General features: G+C 40.4%; 1 protein-coding gene across 1 annotated transcript in view; it reads right to left on the minus strand.

Moving 5' to 3' along the window:
* The window catches only part of TTF1 (transcription termination factor 1), a 280,172-nt gene that overhangs the window by 76,106 nt on the left and 184,090 nt on the right, over positions 1-19,976 (minus strand). Inside the window, exon 6 of the mRNA XM_044058464.1 lies at positions 18,192-18,322. Coding sequence (XP_043914399.1) covers positions 18,192-18,322 — 131 coding nt within the window. The remainder of the gene's footprint in view (positions 1-18,191; positions 18,323-19,976) is intronic.

The raw sequence follows: 19,976 nt of genomic DNA on the forward strand, positions 1-19,976 counted from the left end.
TTGAACCAGGTTTCTGTTACTGCACAGATATTGATGTTCTCCATGCTAAGGAGAGTTTCGAGTGCGTGCATCTTGAGGTTTAGACTTCTGGCGTTGAGTAGCATTACTCTTAATTTCTTATCCCTTGTGATACCTATGGAGGTGGGTTTGTCTTTTGAGCCTTGCCTAAACAGATTTATATGGGTGACAGGGGATTCAGCTGAGCAGGTGCACCAGTCAGTGTTAAAGTCACCAAGAACAATGGTTTCTTGGGGGGTAGGCAGTGGATAACCATTGGAGGATATCTTCCAGAGTGCTTATTTTATTGCCTGGGGAATGTAGACACAGACAATATTTATATTTTTATTATGGCTAATTTGCAGTTTGGTAATCATGATTTCTGCATTATTAAATGGGGCGGTTGAACTGGATCTCTATTAACTCAATGTATTTTTGTACAGAACTGCTATCCCACCTCACTTCTCAGCTGTTCGGTCTAATCGGTGTATGTTGTAGCCCGGGGGTAATAGCTGTCCGGTCTAATCGGTGTATGTTGTAGCCCGGGGATAATACCCAATTATCGGCAGTAGTAGGTTTAAGCCAGGCTTCTGTAAGACACATTATGTCTGGGGAATGAACTGCTAAGAGGGCATGCCGGTTGGGAATTTTATTATTTATACTTCGAATGTTCACATGAAATGTCAGGAGAGCATTTGCAGGACTGTTAAGGGGTAGTGTATTGATGAGGTTGGTGGTGTAGGCGCTATTGTCACCAGGTGGAGTTGGGCCAGGTTTGGGATGGATGTACCCATCTGTAACGAGGTTATATTGAAATCTGATTATGAGCGTTAGAAACTTATGAATAAGTCTTATATAGTGCTTATCCCTTGGATTAGATTTTAAGGTTTTAATTGGGTGATGCGGTAAAGGGGATGAGGGTTTGGATGTGTGGGGGACAGTTAGGTGAGCTAACTTGTAAGAGAAGTCTGGGGAGGTAGTTTGACATATTGGGTAGTGGAATCCATGGTGGTACTAGTTTTCATAGGCGGTGAGGAGATAAAGGATGAGCATCAGGTGGAGTAGAGAAAATACCAGTGTTTTTGTTGATGTTAGCATAGCAAGGGGCCTGGCCATTATAGGGCACAGGTTTCAACAAGGATTTGGCAGGAATCGAAGGAGCAAAGTTGAGTTGTAGAGCGGTAGGGCCACTTGGTGATGTGTGAGATGGTGATGTGTGAGATGCTGATTGGGAGGAAGAAGCAGGGGGAATGGCTAGGACAGTATAAATCTAACAGTACTGGGGGCTGGTGGGAATAGGGGGCTGATGAGAATAGGAGGCAGGGTGGGGTGCAGAGTGAGCCCGAGCTGAGAGGGGCTAAACCAAACCACAAGATTTATACAACAGTTAAGTAAAACTTAAGTTTACAATGGGGATGTAAGTTATTTTCCTTACATTTTAAAGTTGGCTAACAGAGGAGTGGGTATTGATATAGCCTCCTATGAGAATGGCTAGAGGGAGGGGGAGTTGCAATTATCAGTGCAAGACTGGGTGGTTAGAACAGGTTGCAGAGCAACCCCAGCATGAGGGAGTCCAAAAAGAAAAGAAAAAAAAAACAATCAGGAGCCAGGAAATGTAAGTAAGACAATACACTATGTTAGAGCTTTTCGGCTTACAGAAACCAAATGTTGCTAGCAAGATTTTATTTATTTATTTATTTATATTTGTTGACCGGGAGTGTCCGACTAGATGTAGGTCCATTTTCAGCGGAGGCCCGAGGAGAAAAGCTCCACAGTTAAAATAAACAAACAGTAGTTACATTGGATTACATAGTGATTAATAATTTACATAGCAATTACTTACAACATATTTACAGATGAAGAACATAGTACATCAGTAGACAACTAGAATCTTTATCTGTGAAGTACATAACAGACATTAACAAATGTTACAAGAAGAAGTTCCTGCTGTATAATAAGTACTGGCTTATGAGCATCTGAGTTTGCTATAATCAAAGTAGTTAGTGGAGTGGAAAGAAAGGTAGTGGTTGGATGGGGTGGGTGATATTAGAGTGGGAGTTGCAAGGGCATTGCCAGCATGTTTTTAGGTGCGCTTTTAGTAAAGTTTTGAAGTGGGTGCATGATGGTACGGAGGTAATTGTGGGTGGGAGGGAGTTCCACAATTTGGCTATGGTGCAATAGAATAGTGCTTCACCAGCAGAGTTATTGGCTTTAGTGATCTGCAAGTGATTTTTGTTGCTGGATCTTAGTGGTCTGGTGGTGCGATAGGGCTGGAGTAGATTCTGGAGGGATGGGACATTTAGTGGATGATTTACTAGTTTGTGGGCGAGTGAGAGTTGATACCATTGAAGGAGGTGAGGGAGTTCAAGCCAGCCCAGTTCAGCAAGTGAGAGACAGTGGTGACTATGGTAGGATGCCCCTGTGGCGAATTTGACAAGTTTGTTGTAGCAGGTCTCTAGCTTGTTTAGATTGCATTGCCTTAAGTTGGTATATATTGGACAGGCATAAAAGTAGGGTGGAGATAAGGTGGGAATTTGCTACTGAAATATTTGCTGCTTTGGTGAGAAGTTGCTTATTTCTGTATAGTGCTCCTAGTTTTTTGTGGACTTTTTTTATGGTCAAGGATATGTGAATGTCAAATTTTAGTTTATTGTCTATTTCCACTCCTAGCAATTTGGTGTGTTCAGTTGGGTATATAGTGGTGTAGTCTTTTGCTGTGATGTTAAAGTGAGAGTTGTTTTCAGTATGTTTGGAGGGTTAAGTATTAATTCGGCATCGGATAACCAAGTTTCAACAGAGGAAAAGGCTTCCTGTGTGACTTTTTGCAGTTTGGGTAGGGACTGGGCTGAGCAGATGATGGTTGAGTCATCTGTGTATTATTGTATGTGCGCGCCATGTTTGGTGGCAGAGGCGAGATTATTGGTGAAAACAGAGAAGAGTAGGGGTCCAAGGATGGATCCTTGGGGAACCCCTATGGAGACAGGTAGTTGGGGAGATATGTCATTCTACCATACAAAAGATTGTTGGCGGTCAGACAGGTAACTCTGAAACCAGTTGAAAACCAAGGTTTTCAAGGATGAGTAGAGCTAAGGGAATTGGGACTGAACTAAAGGTTTGTTTTGGAATAGTTTTAACCTTAGACTCTGGCACTTACCTATTTGCATACAGAGGGAATAAGGAACTTGTACATTTAGTAGACTATGTTCCTATCTAGTGGACGACTTCATTAAAGCTCTCCAAGTTGGAAGCTGAATGGAGCTAAATGCAGCTGTGCAAACCTCACAATGATAGTCACAAAGTAAGAGAAAATTGTTAAAAACAATTCAATGACATTCACCTAATAATTAATTCTAGTGGAAGCCTTATGTATAAAAGTTGAGATTTCCCAGGGCTGATTTGACCTTTTGCTGAAAATTTGCTTCAAACCGAAGGGGGGGGGGGGACGTGATCCCGAGGCTTGAGGATGGCCTGAGCAAACTGCAGAGAGAAAAAATAGTGTGGGAGCAAAAAGTGAATAGTACAGCTCTATGAGACATGGAGATAATTAGGAGAGTAGAGGATATTAGTCAGAGAGTGATGGAAGGATTGTCAGAAGATTGCCATTGTTTTGCAAGCTGATAAAGACACAGCTGTAGTCATAGAAAATGTTAGCGATTATGCAAAAAGTCTGGGATGACAGCTAAAAAGACATGACACTGAGTGAGAAAAACCTAATGAAACAGCAGATCCAAATAAAAAGAAATAGAAAGGTTACTGCAACATATACTTGAAAACAACTTGCTTCTTTGGAGGAGTCAGAATTTGTAATGGTCCCTATTTGTACCAAAACTCTACAAAGCAGCACTGGAATAAGATATGCAACAGTAAGGATGGATCTGGAGGACCTAGAAAAGGAAATATAACATAACAGGGTAGATTTTTGAAGAAATTTATGAAAATATTTGGTATGGAAGATGTGAATTCAGTAGTAGGAGCTCTGAGAGAATGTATGCATTATTCCCCAAAGTACTAAAACTGGGCTAGGCTGGACGGAAATTATAAATCACAGGAACAAGTGCACTTAACTGAAAGTTTTGGTATCCATCCAATAACTATTTCAGAACATGTGCCAATAGTAGCTAAAATAACAATGTAAGGTAATGAAATAAAAATGAGACACTGACGCTTCTCAGTCTATCAGTTAAACAGAGAGGAAGGTGAGAAATAGGTAGTGGGAATAATTCAGGAGTTATTAGGGAAGATAAAATGTCTTCAGAAAATATAGAGAGAAGGATAAAATGAAAGTGGAGTTTACAAATAGGGTACAAATAAAAGAAAACGATATGGTTAAGAAGTAAAAAATTATTTAGAGGGACTGACAAAGGTTAAAGTATTGCAAAATAAGGGGAATCTCACAGAACAAGAAGAGGCACAACTGCAGAGTGCTACTGAGAAAATATAGAATTATCTGGATAATATGCATGAGTTTAGAAAGATTGCTGTTAAGTAACTGTTTTTTTTATAACTACAAAGCACAAAAGGCTTTTAGCACAACGGCTCAGGCAAGTTATTGCTGAACTTAGGACGCCTATAACAAGAAAGATAACCAGAGATCCTGTAGAGGTATTACGAGACATTTCAAAAATTTTACACACATTTCTATAAAGCAGAGACGTGGGAAAATGAAGAAAAATCACAAATGGAAATGTTTATGAAAAAATTACATATGCCAAGGTTAGAGGTAGATGCGGCTCAATTACTAGCGGGATAGGAGGAGATGAGAAAAAAATATGTATAACCAATCTACAGGAAACTCTCCAAGAATAGATGGTATTTCTGTGGAAGTTTGGAAGCTATGAGGAAAGAAAGTGATAAAGATCTGGAAAGTTTGTTTAACAATATTTTAAAAGGCGTTAAAGCACCAAAATCATGGAAGAAAGCTGCGGTGGATGTAATACTTATAGATGGTAATGACCCATTAAATCCAGGTTCATATATGTCCATTTCAATTCTAAACCATGATTATAATGTGTTCGTGTCTATAATGGCTAAAGGAATGACAAAAGTAATGCCAAAATTAATATATATGACTCAATGTGGTTTTGTGGAGGGGAGGCAAACATTGACAAAATTAATAGAACACTGAAGATCCAGAGGGAAGCAGAATGTAAGAAAATTACATTGTTGTTGGTGGGTCTCAATGCAGAGAAAGCATTTGACAGAGTAAGCTGGGACTTTATATGAGCAGGTTAATGGAAGCATTTGCATTTCCTGAAAAGGAGTATATATATATATATATATATATATATATGGTTCTACCTGACATAATCGAAACCACACAACACCGACAACCACATCACCGACACCACATATTCGACAGTCCATAAACACGAAACCACACATAACCGATAACAAATAAATCCACGGTACACACAAACACGAAACCCCATACAAAACAAAACACATCCCATTCCACAAACCACACACACAACACAAGCACACCAAAATCCTTACAAGCCCCATTTCCTTTACCTACCCGGCTCCCTAACCCTAACTCACTTAGGTGTTGTCATCCGTCGTGTCGGTCTTCTGCATTGTCGATGTTCTGCAACCGTCAGGTAGAACCATATATATATATATGTATGTATGTATAAGAGAAAATTAAAGTGTGTGGGGTCCTTTCTGATAATTTCTGCTTCAGCAGAGGAAACAGGCAGTCGTCTCCTCTTCATCCTTTGTTATTTGCATTATATTTAGAATGATTTGCAAAGAAAATAAGGGACTCAGAAATTCAAGTATATAATTGGTATGGTAGTCAAGAAAAGCTGGTCCTATTTGCAGATGATATCACTTTATACCTGAAAAAAAAAACAGAGAGAGTGCTGTGAAACATTTTGAGACAGTTTCAAATCTTTTCGGGATACAAAATTAATGAAGCTAAAACAAAGGCAATAGCAGTAAATGATGTATCCACACATGAATTGGTGCAGCAATATCATTATTAATGGGGACATGATAAAATGAAGTATTTAGGAGTATGGATTAAAATGATTCTGGTGTGGCAGCCAAGGATATATGGGAAGAGACTAAACAAAAGATAATACAAAAACTAAGAAAATGGAAGCTTTGTTATATGGATATGGATAGTAAGATACAAGCAGTCAAAATGTTTTAGTCCCTTTAGACTTGCACACAGATCAGGCATATTTTTATCAACCAGAGGGGAAGCTGTGGATAGCAATTAATAAATAGTTGAAGGACTTTACCTGGTAGGGGAAGATGGCAAGAGTCGAGTGGGGTAAACTGATTCTTCTAGCAGAACGGTGAATTGGGAATGCCCAATTTGAAGGGGTATTTCAGAGCTACTCAGTTAAGGCTCTTATACATAACTCAAGCAGAAAACTATAATTCAAAGTGGAAAGAGATGATGTTGAAAGAGGAGGAAAGCTCAAGAAACAAGGAGAGACTGGGATTTTGGATGTAGGCCTTTAAGGAGAAGTAATCATACAGAATATAGTTTAATAGTTTAGTACTAGGCTATCTGCCCTGAGGCATTTGCAAGCCTAGCCCTAGAGATGTGGCTTTCGCCGCCCCATGTAGTGGTACTAAGGTGTATAGAATAAATTTAGAATACTGTGCCTTTGTCTAGTAGTGACACATTGAAGACCCCCTTACTTATTAAAATTAGTTTACTGTACCTCTGTTAAGTAGCGATACAGGGGTGACCCCCGGGGTAAACCTACGATCTCCCATCCACTCATCAAGATTTCTCTTGAAGAGAGTCAGTGAGGGGCTCTGCCTAACATGGACTGGGATTTTGTTCCAGAGTATGGGAAACCTCTGAGTTATGAATCTGTCCCTCCAGTATGTTCTATTCATGTTTGTACTGAGGTTTAAATCTTTGGCTCTCTTGGTTCTTATGGATTTTGATTTTTTGAGGTGGAGCATGTCCATCAATTCCTGGTTGGACATGACCTTGTATGTCAGGCACAGATCACCTCTGAGCAGGCGGTATGCTACTGAATACAGCTGGAGTTTCTTTAGCCTGGCAGCATATGACATATGTTGGAAACCCTTGATCCTCTTGGTGAGGTACTTCTGGGGTCTCTCCAGCTGTTGTAAGTGCCGGGTGAGGTACATACCAAATGGGGCATTGTACTCAATCATGGGCCTGATAAGGGAGGAGTACAGGGGCACGATGACCTCCTTTGATCTGGATGTGAACCCCTTCATGATAAGGTGGGCAAGGTAGAAAGTCTTTCTAACCACTTTGGCAACGTGGGTGTCAAATGAGAGGTCACTATCAACTTGGGTCCCCACGTCTCTGATTACTTTTTCGGTACTCAGTGGGTTACTGTCTATGTGATAATTTGTGGGTATTTAGTTTTTCCCAAAGGGGATGACTATACATTTCTTGGCATTCAGTTTAAGGCTGTGATTCTGGCACCAGTTGTCCATTTCGGTGAGGCCTTTCTGTAGGATGCATGTGTCAGCTGGTGTATCGACTATGGCGCCTAGTTTGCAGTCATCTGCAAACTTTGTCAGCCACAACCCTCCCATGTTTGCTTTCACATCTGAGAAGTAAATGCCGAACAAGAGGGGTCCCAGGACAGAGCCCTGTGGGACACCACTTGTGACTGGCTTTGAATCTGACATGGCTCCCGCAATCTTGACTTTATGGGTTCTGTTCTTTAGCCAGTTTGCAACCCATCTTGTGACATATGGATTTACTTTTAAGCTGTTTAGCTTTTCTATGATCCCCGAGTGGGGTATTGTGTCGAAGGCTTTAGCCAAGTCCAGGTAGGCTGTATGGACTGCCTTGCCCTCATCAATGGCTCTAGTGACTGTTTCAAAAAAGTCAACCAGGTTCAAAAGGCAGGATCTGCCTTTTACAAAGCCGAACTGGGTGGGATCAAGTGTCTGTAGGTCCCCAATGTCTTTGTTTATGAGTTCCATAATTCTTCTTTCCATAGCTTTGCAAACCAGGCTGGTCAAGCTTATGGGGCGGTAGTTCCCAGGATCTGTAGTGGAGCCTCCCTTGTGGAATGGTACCACTGTTGCTGTACGCCAGTGTTCAGGTACATATCCTGTAGTAAGGCTAAGGTTAAATAACATTTTTATATGCGGGTTTAGCTCCTCTTGGAGTTCACATATCACGCAGCCGGGGATACCATCAGGTCCCATAGATGCTGTGTTTTTTGCTTTGTTGAGGGCGGTTCTCACCTGGACATCAGAGATGACAGGGAGGTTACATTCAGCTGGGATGAGTATTTCTTCTTTTGGAGGTGCGAGAGGGGAGAAATTCGCACTGAACCTGTCTGCCAGAATGTTGGCAATATCTGTGGGTTCGGTAAATTTTTTGTCGTTGTGTACTAACTCTGAGCATATCTGAGTGTTTCCGCCCAGGTTTCTAACATAACTGAAGAATGCCTTGTGGTTATCTTTAGTGTCCTTGGCGATTTTTCTCTCAAAGTTGGCCTTGGATATTTTTATGAGAGAACGTAGCTTTCTACTAGTGCTGATCAGAGATGCCTTCCCTTTATGGGATTTTGCTCTGTCTTGCAGTAACTTTCTTCTTTTGTTATACAATTTGTTTATGGCTGGGGTCCACCAGACAGGATGCTTTCCTTTGGTGGAGAGGGTCTTGGTTTTATTTGGGATTGCAGGATCCATGCATTCTTGGAGATGTCCGTAGAAAGCATTTGTGTAGGATTCAGCATTGTGGGATGTGGTTTCCATTGGCCCTGAGGGCTTAAATAATACCATCTCAGTCTTGAGAAGTGTAAAGTCGGCTTTTGAGAAGTTTCTCACTGTAGTCTTTTGTGCTGGGGGTGGAGGTGGTAAATGTATATCCAGGGTGATTAGTTTGTGGTTAGATCTCACCAGTGAGGGCAATACTTCCGGTGTGGAGCATTTTGTCCCCATGTTTGTGATGATCAGGTCTAGTATATTATATCTATAAAGTAGCAGAAAGTATCCTAAGAACTAAGCCAGCCCAGGAATGGAGAAAGGAGATTCTGCTGATGGGATATAGACAATAGCAAGAGGGGGTTGGAATTTACTGGAGAAAACTGGGAAAGGAACCAAGGTATTGGGAACAAATAACTAGAGAGGTAAAGATGACAGAATGGGAAGATGCCAAGAATTTATTTGAACTGCAGGTTACAGATTGCCTTCTGTATCAAGAATTGATATCAGAGTATAGGCAAAGAAAAAGAAACAACGGGTCCTAAATATAAGACCAGCACTAGTACAGTTTTTAGTAGAATCTAGAACAGAAGTCACCATTAAAAAAAAGAATAATTGCTAGAGCATATAAAATATTGCATGATAACTATAAGAATCAATCAGAGGAGGTTAGAAAGGATTGGGAACAGAGACTAGATAATCAATTCACAAAGAAACAATGGGAGGATATGTGTATGTCTCCCAAGTATGCAACAAAATCTAGAAGATTTAGGATTTTTGCTTGGAAATGTTTACATAGATACTTGTATACCCCAAGTAGATGCCAGAGAATTTTTCCTCAGGTAGATAGCAAATGTTGGTAGTGTGACAGGGAGGAAAGAGGTACTTAGTAATCCTAAGTGGTGGAGGCCACAGATATAAAATACCACCAGCAATAAGGATGGGAGGATCAGGGAAAACCAAACAGAAGCATACAATCAAATAAAGGAAACACTGGAAGTGTTTCAGAAACTTCAGTTTAATGTGTTAGTGGGGGATGATGCAGACACTGAGTGCAACTTTAAGCAGGTAAATAATAAGTAGAATAAAAGCAGTGAAGCACAAACTGGAGCAGAGACAATTATTTCACTGCTTACCTTCTACTGCAATTTAAGGCACCAGACTATGTAGAAATTTACCAGTAACACTCTGAGGAAAAAATGCAATAAATAAATAACTAAGGCTCAAACTCTCATAGAATTATCACAGCTCTGCCACCACAGTGAATTAAACAACAAGACTATGGGCCAGCAGGGTTTAAAATACAAATGGACAGCTTTATAAGTAATTCTACTCGTGGAAACAGAAGTGCAGAATAACACAAAAAAACAAACTTCGCACAATTATTAATAATCAAGACTAAGGTCCCATAACAAACTTAAAAACCCAAAAGAGCAGAAAAGTAAAGTATTATTGCCACGTCACCAAGTGCAGATCAGATATTTAAGCAGAATTGAAATAATTAAAATAATTTAATTCTCTCTCTCATCTTTTTTTTTATGAAAAGCTAGTTACTCACACGTCTGGAATAAAAGACCTGACTTGTTGGATCTTTATATGGCTACCTCCAAACAAATACAGCTGCACCTAAAAAGAAAAAAAAAATCAACAAAAAAATGCCTCAGCCTAGAGTTTGTGAATCTGTTGTTGCCTCAAGTCACCCCACAGACCACTTACCTTCTTCCCTGAAACCCTCTGGTGCGGGTCCACAGCCATCTATAGTACAAGGGGGTCAGACGCATCCTCTGGGGTTTTTCCAGTGCCTGGTTCAAGTATAGGAGGACCAAACCCTTTAAGTGCCAGAGAGTTCCGTGGAAAGAGAGCCCCTGCCAGACGGAATGCTTTGTCCTCAGATATTTTGTCCTCTAGTGTAGCTCATAGTTAGAAAAAACAGAAACTTCAGCACACGACAGAAATCAGGTTATCACCATGTATAGGACCGATGGGGTTTACTTAGCTAAGAGTGTTTTACAGTCAACTATTCTCTGAGAGTATGCTGCTATTCAGAAGTGATGGGGTTACCTTCTCTAGAGCTCAGACTTGGTTTGCATGGTTACATAACCACGGCTTTTCTGAGGATTTAAAATGAGATTTTGAATGCTCCTTTAAGTTCTGAAGTTGTGTTTGGTCTCAAACAATAAAAAAGAGGTAATCCAGAAAGCTCAAGTCAGGTCTGGTATCTCACCTATGACCCAGTGGGTGACAGGACCAAAAAAAAAGTACAAAAGATTAGTCCACATAAATTCACTTTAGATTCTCAAACAATGGAATGACAGACGTAAAGGGTATCTGGAATATTTCATATTCCCAGGTTCTCACCTAATAAGGCTCCCAATTTTAAATGGCAGAGCAAAAAATTCCCAGCCTGACAAAACTCAAGGTAGCAAAAGGAAATGGCAGGAGGATAATGCTTCCAAAATAAATAAAAGGGGTTCTGTTCTCAAAATAGATAATTCACCCTATTAAAGAATGACTATGCCAAGACTCAAGAATTCTTACCGTTCCTCCTGGCCCCCCCCTTCACCTTCCCCCAGGTTTTAGCTCAACTCAGCAGCCTGACCATGAATACTCTCAGATAAGTGGGTACTGAGATTAATTCAGTGAGGATACTCTTGGCAGTGGATGGGAAATCCTCCTCCCTTCAGGACAATCCCCTGGCACCCTGCAGAGTGGACACACCTCTTCTCTCTGGTACTCCTTCACAAGTTGCAAATAGCAGTTACAGAACTTATTCCCATACCACAAAAACAAAAATTAGTTTTTATCCGTCTTTTTGGTATACAAAAAGAAGCTATAGTGGAGACTCTGAAAGTACCCAATTTCAAAATACCCACCCTGCAGATGGTCCTATCTCTTTTTTTATGGTCCTTCAGATGCTATGAAGCACATAAATGTCAAAGAAATGTTAGTAGTGATTCAGACCTTAAATGTTCTTCACTGCTTATGGTCTCCAGGTCCCCTTTGTCTCAGACAACATCACAGCCATGTGGTACTTGAACAAAAAAGGGGGTACAAAATCATACCCTCTGACAGTTCGCAATGATGGGCTGGGAGACAACCTCACAGCATCCTCTAATGCTTCATGCTTTATATATACTGTCAAAGTGAAATATAGTAGCAGACATACTAAGCATATCCTGAATGGACCCTCACGAGTGGCAACTCAAAACAGAAGTCTGTCTGGATTTGGTCCAGATGTGCGGAACACTTCAAACAGATCTGTTCATCTCTTTTCAACACAGACAGTTGGAAAAATTCTGTTCAAGACATCCTTGCAGCCATGTATGGATGACAGAAGCATTCTCGTTCCCTTTGGTGGAAATGTTCCTTTATGCATTTTTGATACCCAAGGTACGTCCGCAGATTCAGAAAATTACCAAAGATCATTGTGGTGACCCCCTTTTTTGCCCAGGCAAAGTTAAATCTCCCTTTTAATGGAATTAGCCAAGGGCAATTATCACAAGCTTCCTTACATTCTGGATCTGCTTACACAGCCGGGATGATTCTATCTTGATACCTTTTAGGCATCTGTTTCAGATCAGGTACTACATTGACAGAACCAAGCAAGTACTGAAGAAGGCAGGGAAACTTGCAACTAGAAAATCTTATGCTTACCAGTAGAAGTAGGTGGTGTCTAGCCAATATCAGAGAGCCTGGGATGGTGGCTTCTCCTCTGGAAGTTGGTTTCTTTTGGGGTCGGGTGTTTGCCTTTTCCCCATGTGGAGCAATCCCGGGGTTGGTATATATAACAGGCAGGGGAGGGGGCACAGGGGGGCTTGCCTTCTGCAAAAACACTTTTTTGTGATGCCAGCTTCTAGAAAAGAGGCTGGATTGACTTTCTGAGATTTGATCTTCTTGGTTTCAATAATTTGGCCATTCAATCCTTCTGATATAGATCTGATGAAACAGTTTATGAAAGGAGTGTTGCACTTGACACCCCACTGAAAGGAAATAACTCTTCAACTTTGTTCTTGAAAAATTGATCTCATCTCCTTTTGAACATGTCTTTCAGGTTGATTTGAGGTTCATCACTTGAAAAACTATTTTGCTTATTGCTCTGACATCTGCAAGGAGAGTCTCTGAACTGCAAGCTCTCATGGTGTGCCAACCTTATCTGATTTTTCACAAGGACAGGGTTGTTGTTGCTCTGACATCTGCAAGGAGAGTCTCTGAACTGCAAGCTCTCATGGTGTGCCAACCTTATCTGATTTTTCACAAGGACAGGGTTGTTGTATGCTCTAATCCTTCTTTCATGTCAAAAGATGTTTCAGAAATTACCCTGTATAAAGCCATCAAGCTTCCAGTTTTCCTTCTGGAACCTAAAAACAAGGGAGAAAAGATTCTACACATCATGGACGTCTACAGGCAGCTCGCGTACCACCTTGACAGAACCAAGCTCTTCAGAAAAGCACAGCTGTTTATTTCCTGTTCTGGGGTTAAAAAGGGTCAACCTATCTCTAAGCAAATGTTTGCTCATTGGTTGTCCAGTGCTATTGTTTTTTGTTACTCCCACCATGGTAAGTCTATTCCAGGCAAGGTTAAGGCACATTCCACCACAGGCTTGTCCTCTATGGGTGAATATTGGAAAGGAGTGGACTCTAGAAGCATTTGGTGCTCTGGTCTTACCTTTACAAAGCACTACAAACTTGAATTATTTTTCAAGTTCCAGAGCAGTCTTTGTGAAGGTTGTTCTTCAGGGGCTGCTGGAGCCTTATCCTTCCCCCTCCCAGGTAGGGTAAGCTTTGGGAATCTACTTATATACCACTAAGGCAGTGTGAATGATGAACATGGTACAGCTGCATAAGCCTTACTTACCTGTAACAGTAGATGTCTGCGTTTCACACACTGCCTCAGTGGCAGCACCCACCCACCATCCCTCTTATTTTGTGTACAGTTCAAAGGTATCCATGTGTTATTGGTTGGCTTTAGCGATTTATGTTTGTGTTTTATGGCTGCAAATTGTTTAGTTTTAGTCAAATCTTAGTTTTGGGCCTTATTGGTTCATCCAACTTAGCACTAAAACCCTAAATAACTCACTCTGTGACAAGGGTCAGGCTTCCCCTGATGGGAGGGGCTTGGCTAATTCCTTATTACAGTGACTCACAGGAGGCAATTCTGAATTATGGAAAGCTGCCAGTGTAGGTTGGCTCTGCAGGCACAGAGCCCTTATGCCACCAAGGCAGTGTGAAATTTGAACATCTACTGTTACAGGTAAGTAGGACTTGTACAGATGTACTTCCCCCAGTTACCTTTCTCTTTCCCATCATAACTACAGCAGTTGCTATCTACCTGAAGAAAAATTCTCTGAAGTCTGCTTGAGGTATAAAAATAACTATGCAAACACTTCCAAATAAAAATTCCTAAACTTTCTGGACTCTCTTGCATACTTGGGAGCCGTACATATGTCCTCCCATTCTACCTTTGTAAATTGATTTTCCAGTTTCTCTTTCCAATTTTTTCAAGTCTCATCTGATTCATTCTTAAAGTTACCATGCTACATTTTTCTGCCCTACTAATTATTTAATTTTTAAAGCAGCTTCTGCTATAGACTTTATGAAAAACTCAACCGGATCTCCTGTGTTTTCACTTAGCACTCGTCCCCCTTTGCTTATATTCCAATATCAATGTTTGACCATTCTGACCATGTTTCTGCCAATCAGGGCCCTACTTTGTTCCTTCCACCCAAGTGTCCCTGATGGGAAGACAAGTGACACTGGGACAGCATCTATTTCTCACTTTAAGGGAAGACTAGACCAGTTAGATACACTAGTGGTGTCATCTTCAGCAAACTTGGGATTATGTTTAGTTACCCCTTGCAGCGTAAACAAGAGAGACTCCCACAATACTGGCCACTGTCACATACACACTGACCTTGGATACAGCCTGTGAACCTGCTATTCCCTGCCCTTCATGTTTGCCTTGTGATACTACCAGGCATCTGGTGGACTGCAGTATTGCAGCAGAACAGTCCCCCCAGTCTCCACCCCCAACCCCTGATGGGTGAGCTGATGTCACCTGTTCTAACCTCTGTAGCTGGCTCACTAGTCACAGTCAGGTCATATGGGTTGTACTTACTGTTTGTTTTCTCTCTCTACACCATGCAGCTTGCCAAGTTGTAAATGTTACACTCAACTGTAACTCTGTCATTTAATTTGCCAACATAGTCTTGGGGTGTTTACTATGCTAGAAAAATATCTACAGTTTTAAAATCAGAACTACTTAGCACTTATAAGACTTCAGGAATTAAGAGCTTAAACAAACAAATCAGAGATCTTGTCAAATCCTCCAAAGCTACCTCTGAAGCAAAAATGGCCTCCCTAGCTAAGGATAATCACAAGGCATTCTTTAACTATGCCCAAAATCTAAAAGGGAATACCCAGTTATGGCACTGAACTGGTTATGGATGGCACCACTCATACTCAACCAGAGGTAATAGCCAACCTACTAGCTGAGGAGCAAACTTCACTCCCCTGTTCCCTCCAGTCATCCTCCAAAGTACAACTGCCACCATTCCTCAGTCTATTATTTCCAGACAGCAGGTCATCTTGGCGTTTTCCAAGGCCAAAAACACAGCATCAATGGGACCAGACAACAACCCAGGGTGCCTTTTAAACAACTTAAAATATGACCTAACAGACCCACATGGATCCCTGTTTAACTAAAGCCTGTGAACTGGCTATATTCTGGCAGAATGGAGGACAGCAACAGTAATCTCTCTGCACAAAAGGGGGGGGGGGGCAACAACCATCCCTGGGAATTACAGGTTTGTAAGCTCGACTTGTCTCATGTGCAAGGCCATGGAAGGAATCATTATGGACATTATTTACACGGACATAGGTAATCTCCAAACTCTGGACCCAACCCAGTTTGGATTCATTAAAGGTAGATCATGCCTGTTAAACATGGTTGAATTCTTTGAGAAAGTCACCAAGGCACTGGATGAGGGAAAGACCATGCATACTGCCTATCTTGACCTAGCCAATGCATTTGACACAGTCTCCCACTCAGGTATTACGGAGAAACTCTTCCAATTGGGAATTTATTTTTATTTATTTATTTTTATTTTACATTTGTTGACCGGGCTAGTCTAGCTTGATACATGTCCTTTTTCAGTAGAGGCCCGGGGAGATAAGCTCCAAGACATGGTCTAAATGCAATAGTACAAGTTCAAACAACACAGAAAAAAATATCAATATACTAATAAAAATAGCAACTTTAAAAAGGAAATAAAACTCCCTACATTACCAGATGGGTAGCCAACTAGCTCACCGACAGAACATATGCTGTCAAGGTGGGTGACTTCACCTCTAGCAAAAGTTCAGTCAACAGTGGCATACCACAGGGTTCTGTGCTGAGCCCCTTAATGTTCAGAATTTATTTCTCAGAAGTCCATGCAAACTTGGACAGCCTATGACTCACCAAGTTTGCTGACGATTACAAGTTGGTAGCAATCGTTGAGTCCCTCAATGACATTAATATACTGCAGACAGGGTTAATGCAGACAAATGATTGATGCCAAAGCCATGGATTAAAGCCAAATGCAAAAAAATGCATTATTAGTCCCTTTGGGAAAGCCGATATCCCTAAAAGTTTGCATTTTAGACAGCACCCCCTAAGTGTAGACTCAGTGGTACATGATCTGGGTACTCAGGTTGATAGGCAATCTGAACTTTGACCATCATGCATCTACAGTAGTACAAAAATTCTTTTATGCGGCATATCTTATAAGGAAAGGCATTACTTCTAGATCTAAGTTTGTTATAATTAATTGCATTATACTCGGCCCTCATCAGACCAGTAACTGAGTACAATGCTCACTTTTGCGTGTACCACACCAGACACCTGCAACTGGAGAGACAACAGAGGTTTCTCACCAAAAACTTATAGGGTACACAAAACAAGTCCTCTACAGGTTGCTAAGGGGTGACCTAAGCCTGGCTTGCAGAGCAGTCTCTGACCTGGCCCTGATGGAAACGCTTCACATTAGTAAATCAAACTGCACGAGGGTCACTCTCTGCAGGGATCTTAACCTAGCCTCTGAAATGAACAAGTCATGCTGGAGAGATAGATACATCTCCCAGAGACAGCCACTTCTCTGGAACAAGCTTCCAATTTACATGAAACAGAGCCCCTCCCTGACCCTCTTCAAATGCAACCTAGATCAATGGATGGGTGACCTCAAATTCACTCCTGGGGTAATGGCAATGCCCATCCTGGGGAGAGGAAATTGGTATTAACTACCAAAGTCCCTCACCTCTGCAAACTTCACTCACCTAACCGACAACTGGGGCAACTCGGGATAAATATGGCTAGGCTTGTAAGGGCTCTAGGGCCATTAGCCTAGTAACCTTCTATGAATCTATGAAACTACAAGAGGAGACAGATGCTTTATTTAAATGCATAGAAGTTAATGGAACGCAGTTATAACAATTTCAGTTTTCATTTCATGGACACTGATAACTCATTTACAGTAAAGCAGAGGAGCACAAATTAAATAAGAGAATTTTTGGATGCAGGACTTGCAAGCCTTCTCAGCTATGGATTTAAATGAATTACTTGAGTTGTGCTTTTCTATGTGAAGTCTTGTTTTTATGGATATGTATTAAGCCTACTTATCAACTGTGCCTTTAACAGTAAGAGGTTTTCTATTGGTGGGATCTGTAGTAATTTGTCAGTAGTCTGAAATTTGTTATAAAGCAATACATACATCTGGAAAGGGACTGGACTTCCTGAAGAAGCATGCTCAGCAATACTGGTCTTTTCCTCTTGGTCAAACACTAAGTTTTACTTCTAATAAAGCAGTCCGTATAGTGCCAACATTATTTTACATACATGCATGTTTTTGTATAATCTTTTTTTCCAGACTTCCATGACCATTAGGACTTAACATCCCATACCATCCTGTGGGATAAATGTACCATGCAGTAGACACAAACTGTTGCCCAGGATAAGGGTGAAAGTTAATCACAGGTGACTAATCATCCATGGAAAGCTATTTTTTCCTTAACTCTCTCCAGTGGTGGTTGACACTCACCTGTGTATAATCACAGCTTGCTTTATAATCCGCCACCTTTTCCTCATGTATGCCGTCACACGTAACATACACCTTAAAGTTAATATGAGAATGCAGCTGGGTACGACAAGGTGTATATTCCCAGCTTATACATAGTATGTTGTACATACCTAACTCTACAACTTGCATCATCACAATGGGCTGGAAAGTTTCTTTCCCCACCCCATCATAAATGTTGTTTACTGACTTCCACCCCCCCCCCCCCTCAAATCAACTCCACCAGTGCCTTGATCTCTAACTGATATCTGGGCACAAGACGTAGCTTTGTCCCTCCATGCCATTCATAATAAAGGTAGATTTGTTAAAGTCAGTATATGACATAGTCAAAAAGAAATACACAATGTTTTCTTTTTCCTATATTTAAACAGCTGGCACTGCACAATGTTATGTACATCACATTAAGATTGTCACTCACTTGGGCCAAGCTGAGAAAACCTCAGAGCGACTTCACGCCAGTTCCTTTCCAGCAGCGCAGAGATCTTCCTCCACTTATTGCCATACATTGCCTGGTACTTCAACAGCTTCTCAGTCTCTTCCTTTGAATACCTTTGAAAACAGACAAGCAGAAAAGACTAATTATTTTACTCTAATCATACATCTCTTTTACTGATGAGATAGCAATACAGAAACTAGTACAACCTTTTTTTCTTCTAGAAATTGATTTATCATTTTACAAGCTTACATAGGACATTGTATGTACATATAAATATATGTATACATGTATATATGTGTGTGTATGTATGTATACATATATATATATAACTATTTTATATATATATATATATATATATATATATATATATATATATATATATACATGGGGTCCCCTTCAGATAGTTGAACTTTTAAAAGCTTGACTTTCATATAGCCGAAACCATATGATCGAGCTTTTAAAAGCTCGACCACTCTGAATGGAGATCTCCATACAGTGCGGAATGGGAAGATTTCTCATTTCTGCAATGTACTGCGATCTCAGAGTTGGTATATTTAAGTAGAGGGGTGTGGGGGTGCAGGGAAGCTTGCTACACACATTTAGTTTTTATTTCGTTTTTTGTATTTTATTTTTACATGGTTGATGTTTCAAATGTTTGATCATATGGTCTCAGAAAAATGAAAACTGAACATTTGAGATGTTGAGCCTGTAAAGTAGACTCATATATATATATATATATATATATATATATATATATATATATATATATATATATATATATACACACACACACACACACACACACACACACACACACACACACACACACACTATTGTCATCCTGAAGAGAGGCAAAGTAGCTCATCTATAATGATTCTTTACAAGTTTTTAACCTGAAAAATATGTGCTATGCATTCCTGACATGGAGGAATCAAAGTTAATAGAGATGTTCTTGTCATAGCAGTGATGAATGAGCCCCCCCTTCCTAATCCATAAATGTCAATATTCCCCTTCCAATTTGTTTTTTTTTTCCTCTGAAGCTTCCAAGGTCAGGTGGGTGAAACATGCATTCATGTGCACATGCTGATGTCACGTGCAAACTGGGACAGCTCATTTAATATCAGATTAACAATATTTCTTATATATCAAGAGAAAAATACTGCAGATTTTTTAAACACCTTCATTTACATTTATATAAAAGTAATCAAACTGTACTAAGAAGTTAAAATTAAACATTACACTTCAAATATATTGCTATATATATCATATAACCTAAGCAATATTACATAAATTATTCCATTCCTGCCTTTGTTTTTTAAACAAGAAGCATCTTTATTAAATCATCATGTACAACATAAGCAACGCCATATTTATATAAATGAAAACAAATCACACTGACAAAATCCTAGCTGCAAGCATTTCACATCACAAACCATACTGACACCCTCCCAGTTGCCAACATTATGCATCACTTATAATCTACACAATACTTTTCAGTCAGACATTACATAGCTCATTTAAGTCCTGCCTTCCTTTAAACTTCATTCTTCTTCTTCTGTACGTATTGACCCCCTTAATGTTAACAAGGTTCACTATTGGACCACGTCAGGCCTGCAAGTTGAAGACCTGCCAGTAATGGTAATGTCCACCAACACAGCGTTTCCCAAAACATTCTTTGGATGAGACTTTACACCGAGATGCCATGTGCCTGAGCTGATCGCAGCTCACGTAGCGAGGTGCTATGTACCTCAGCTGATGGCAGCTCAG

This window comes from Protopterus annectens, chromosome 16.part0 (genome assembly GCF_019279795.1).
Source record: "Protopterus annectens isolate FY-2018-M chromosome 16.part0, PAN1.0, whole genome shotgun sequence".
NCBI classification, from domain to species: Eukaryota; Metazoa; Chordata; order Ceratodontiformes; family Protopteridae; genus Protopterus; species Protopterus annectens.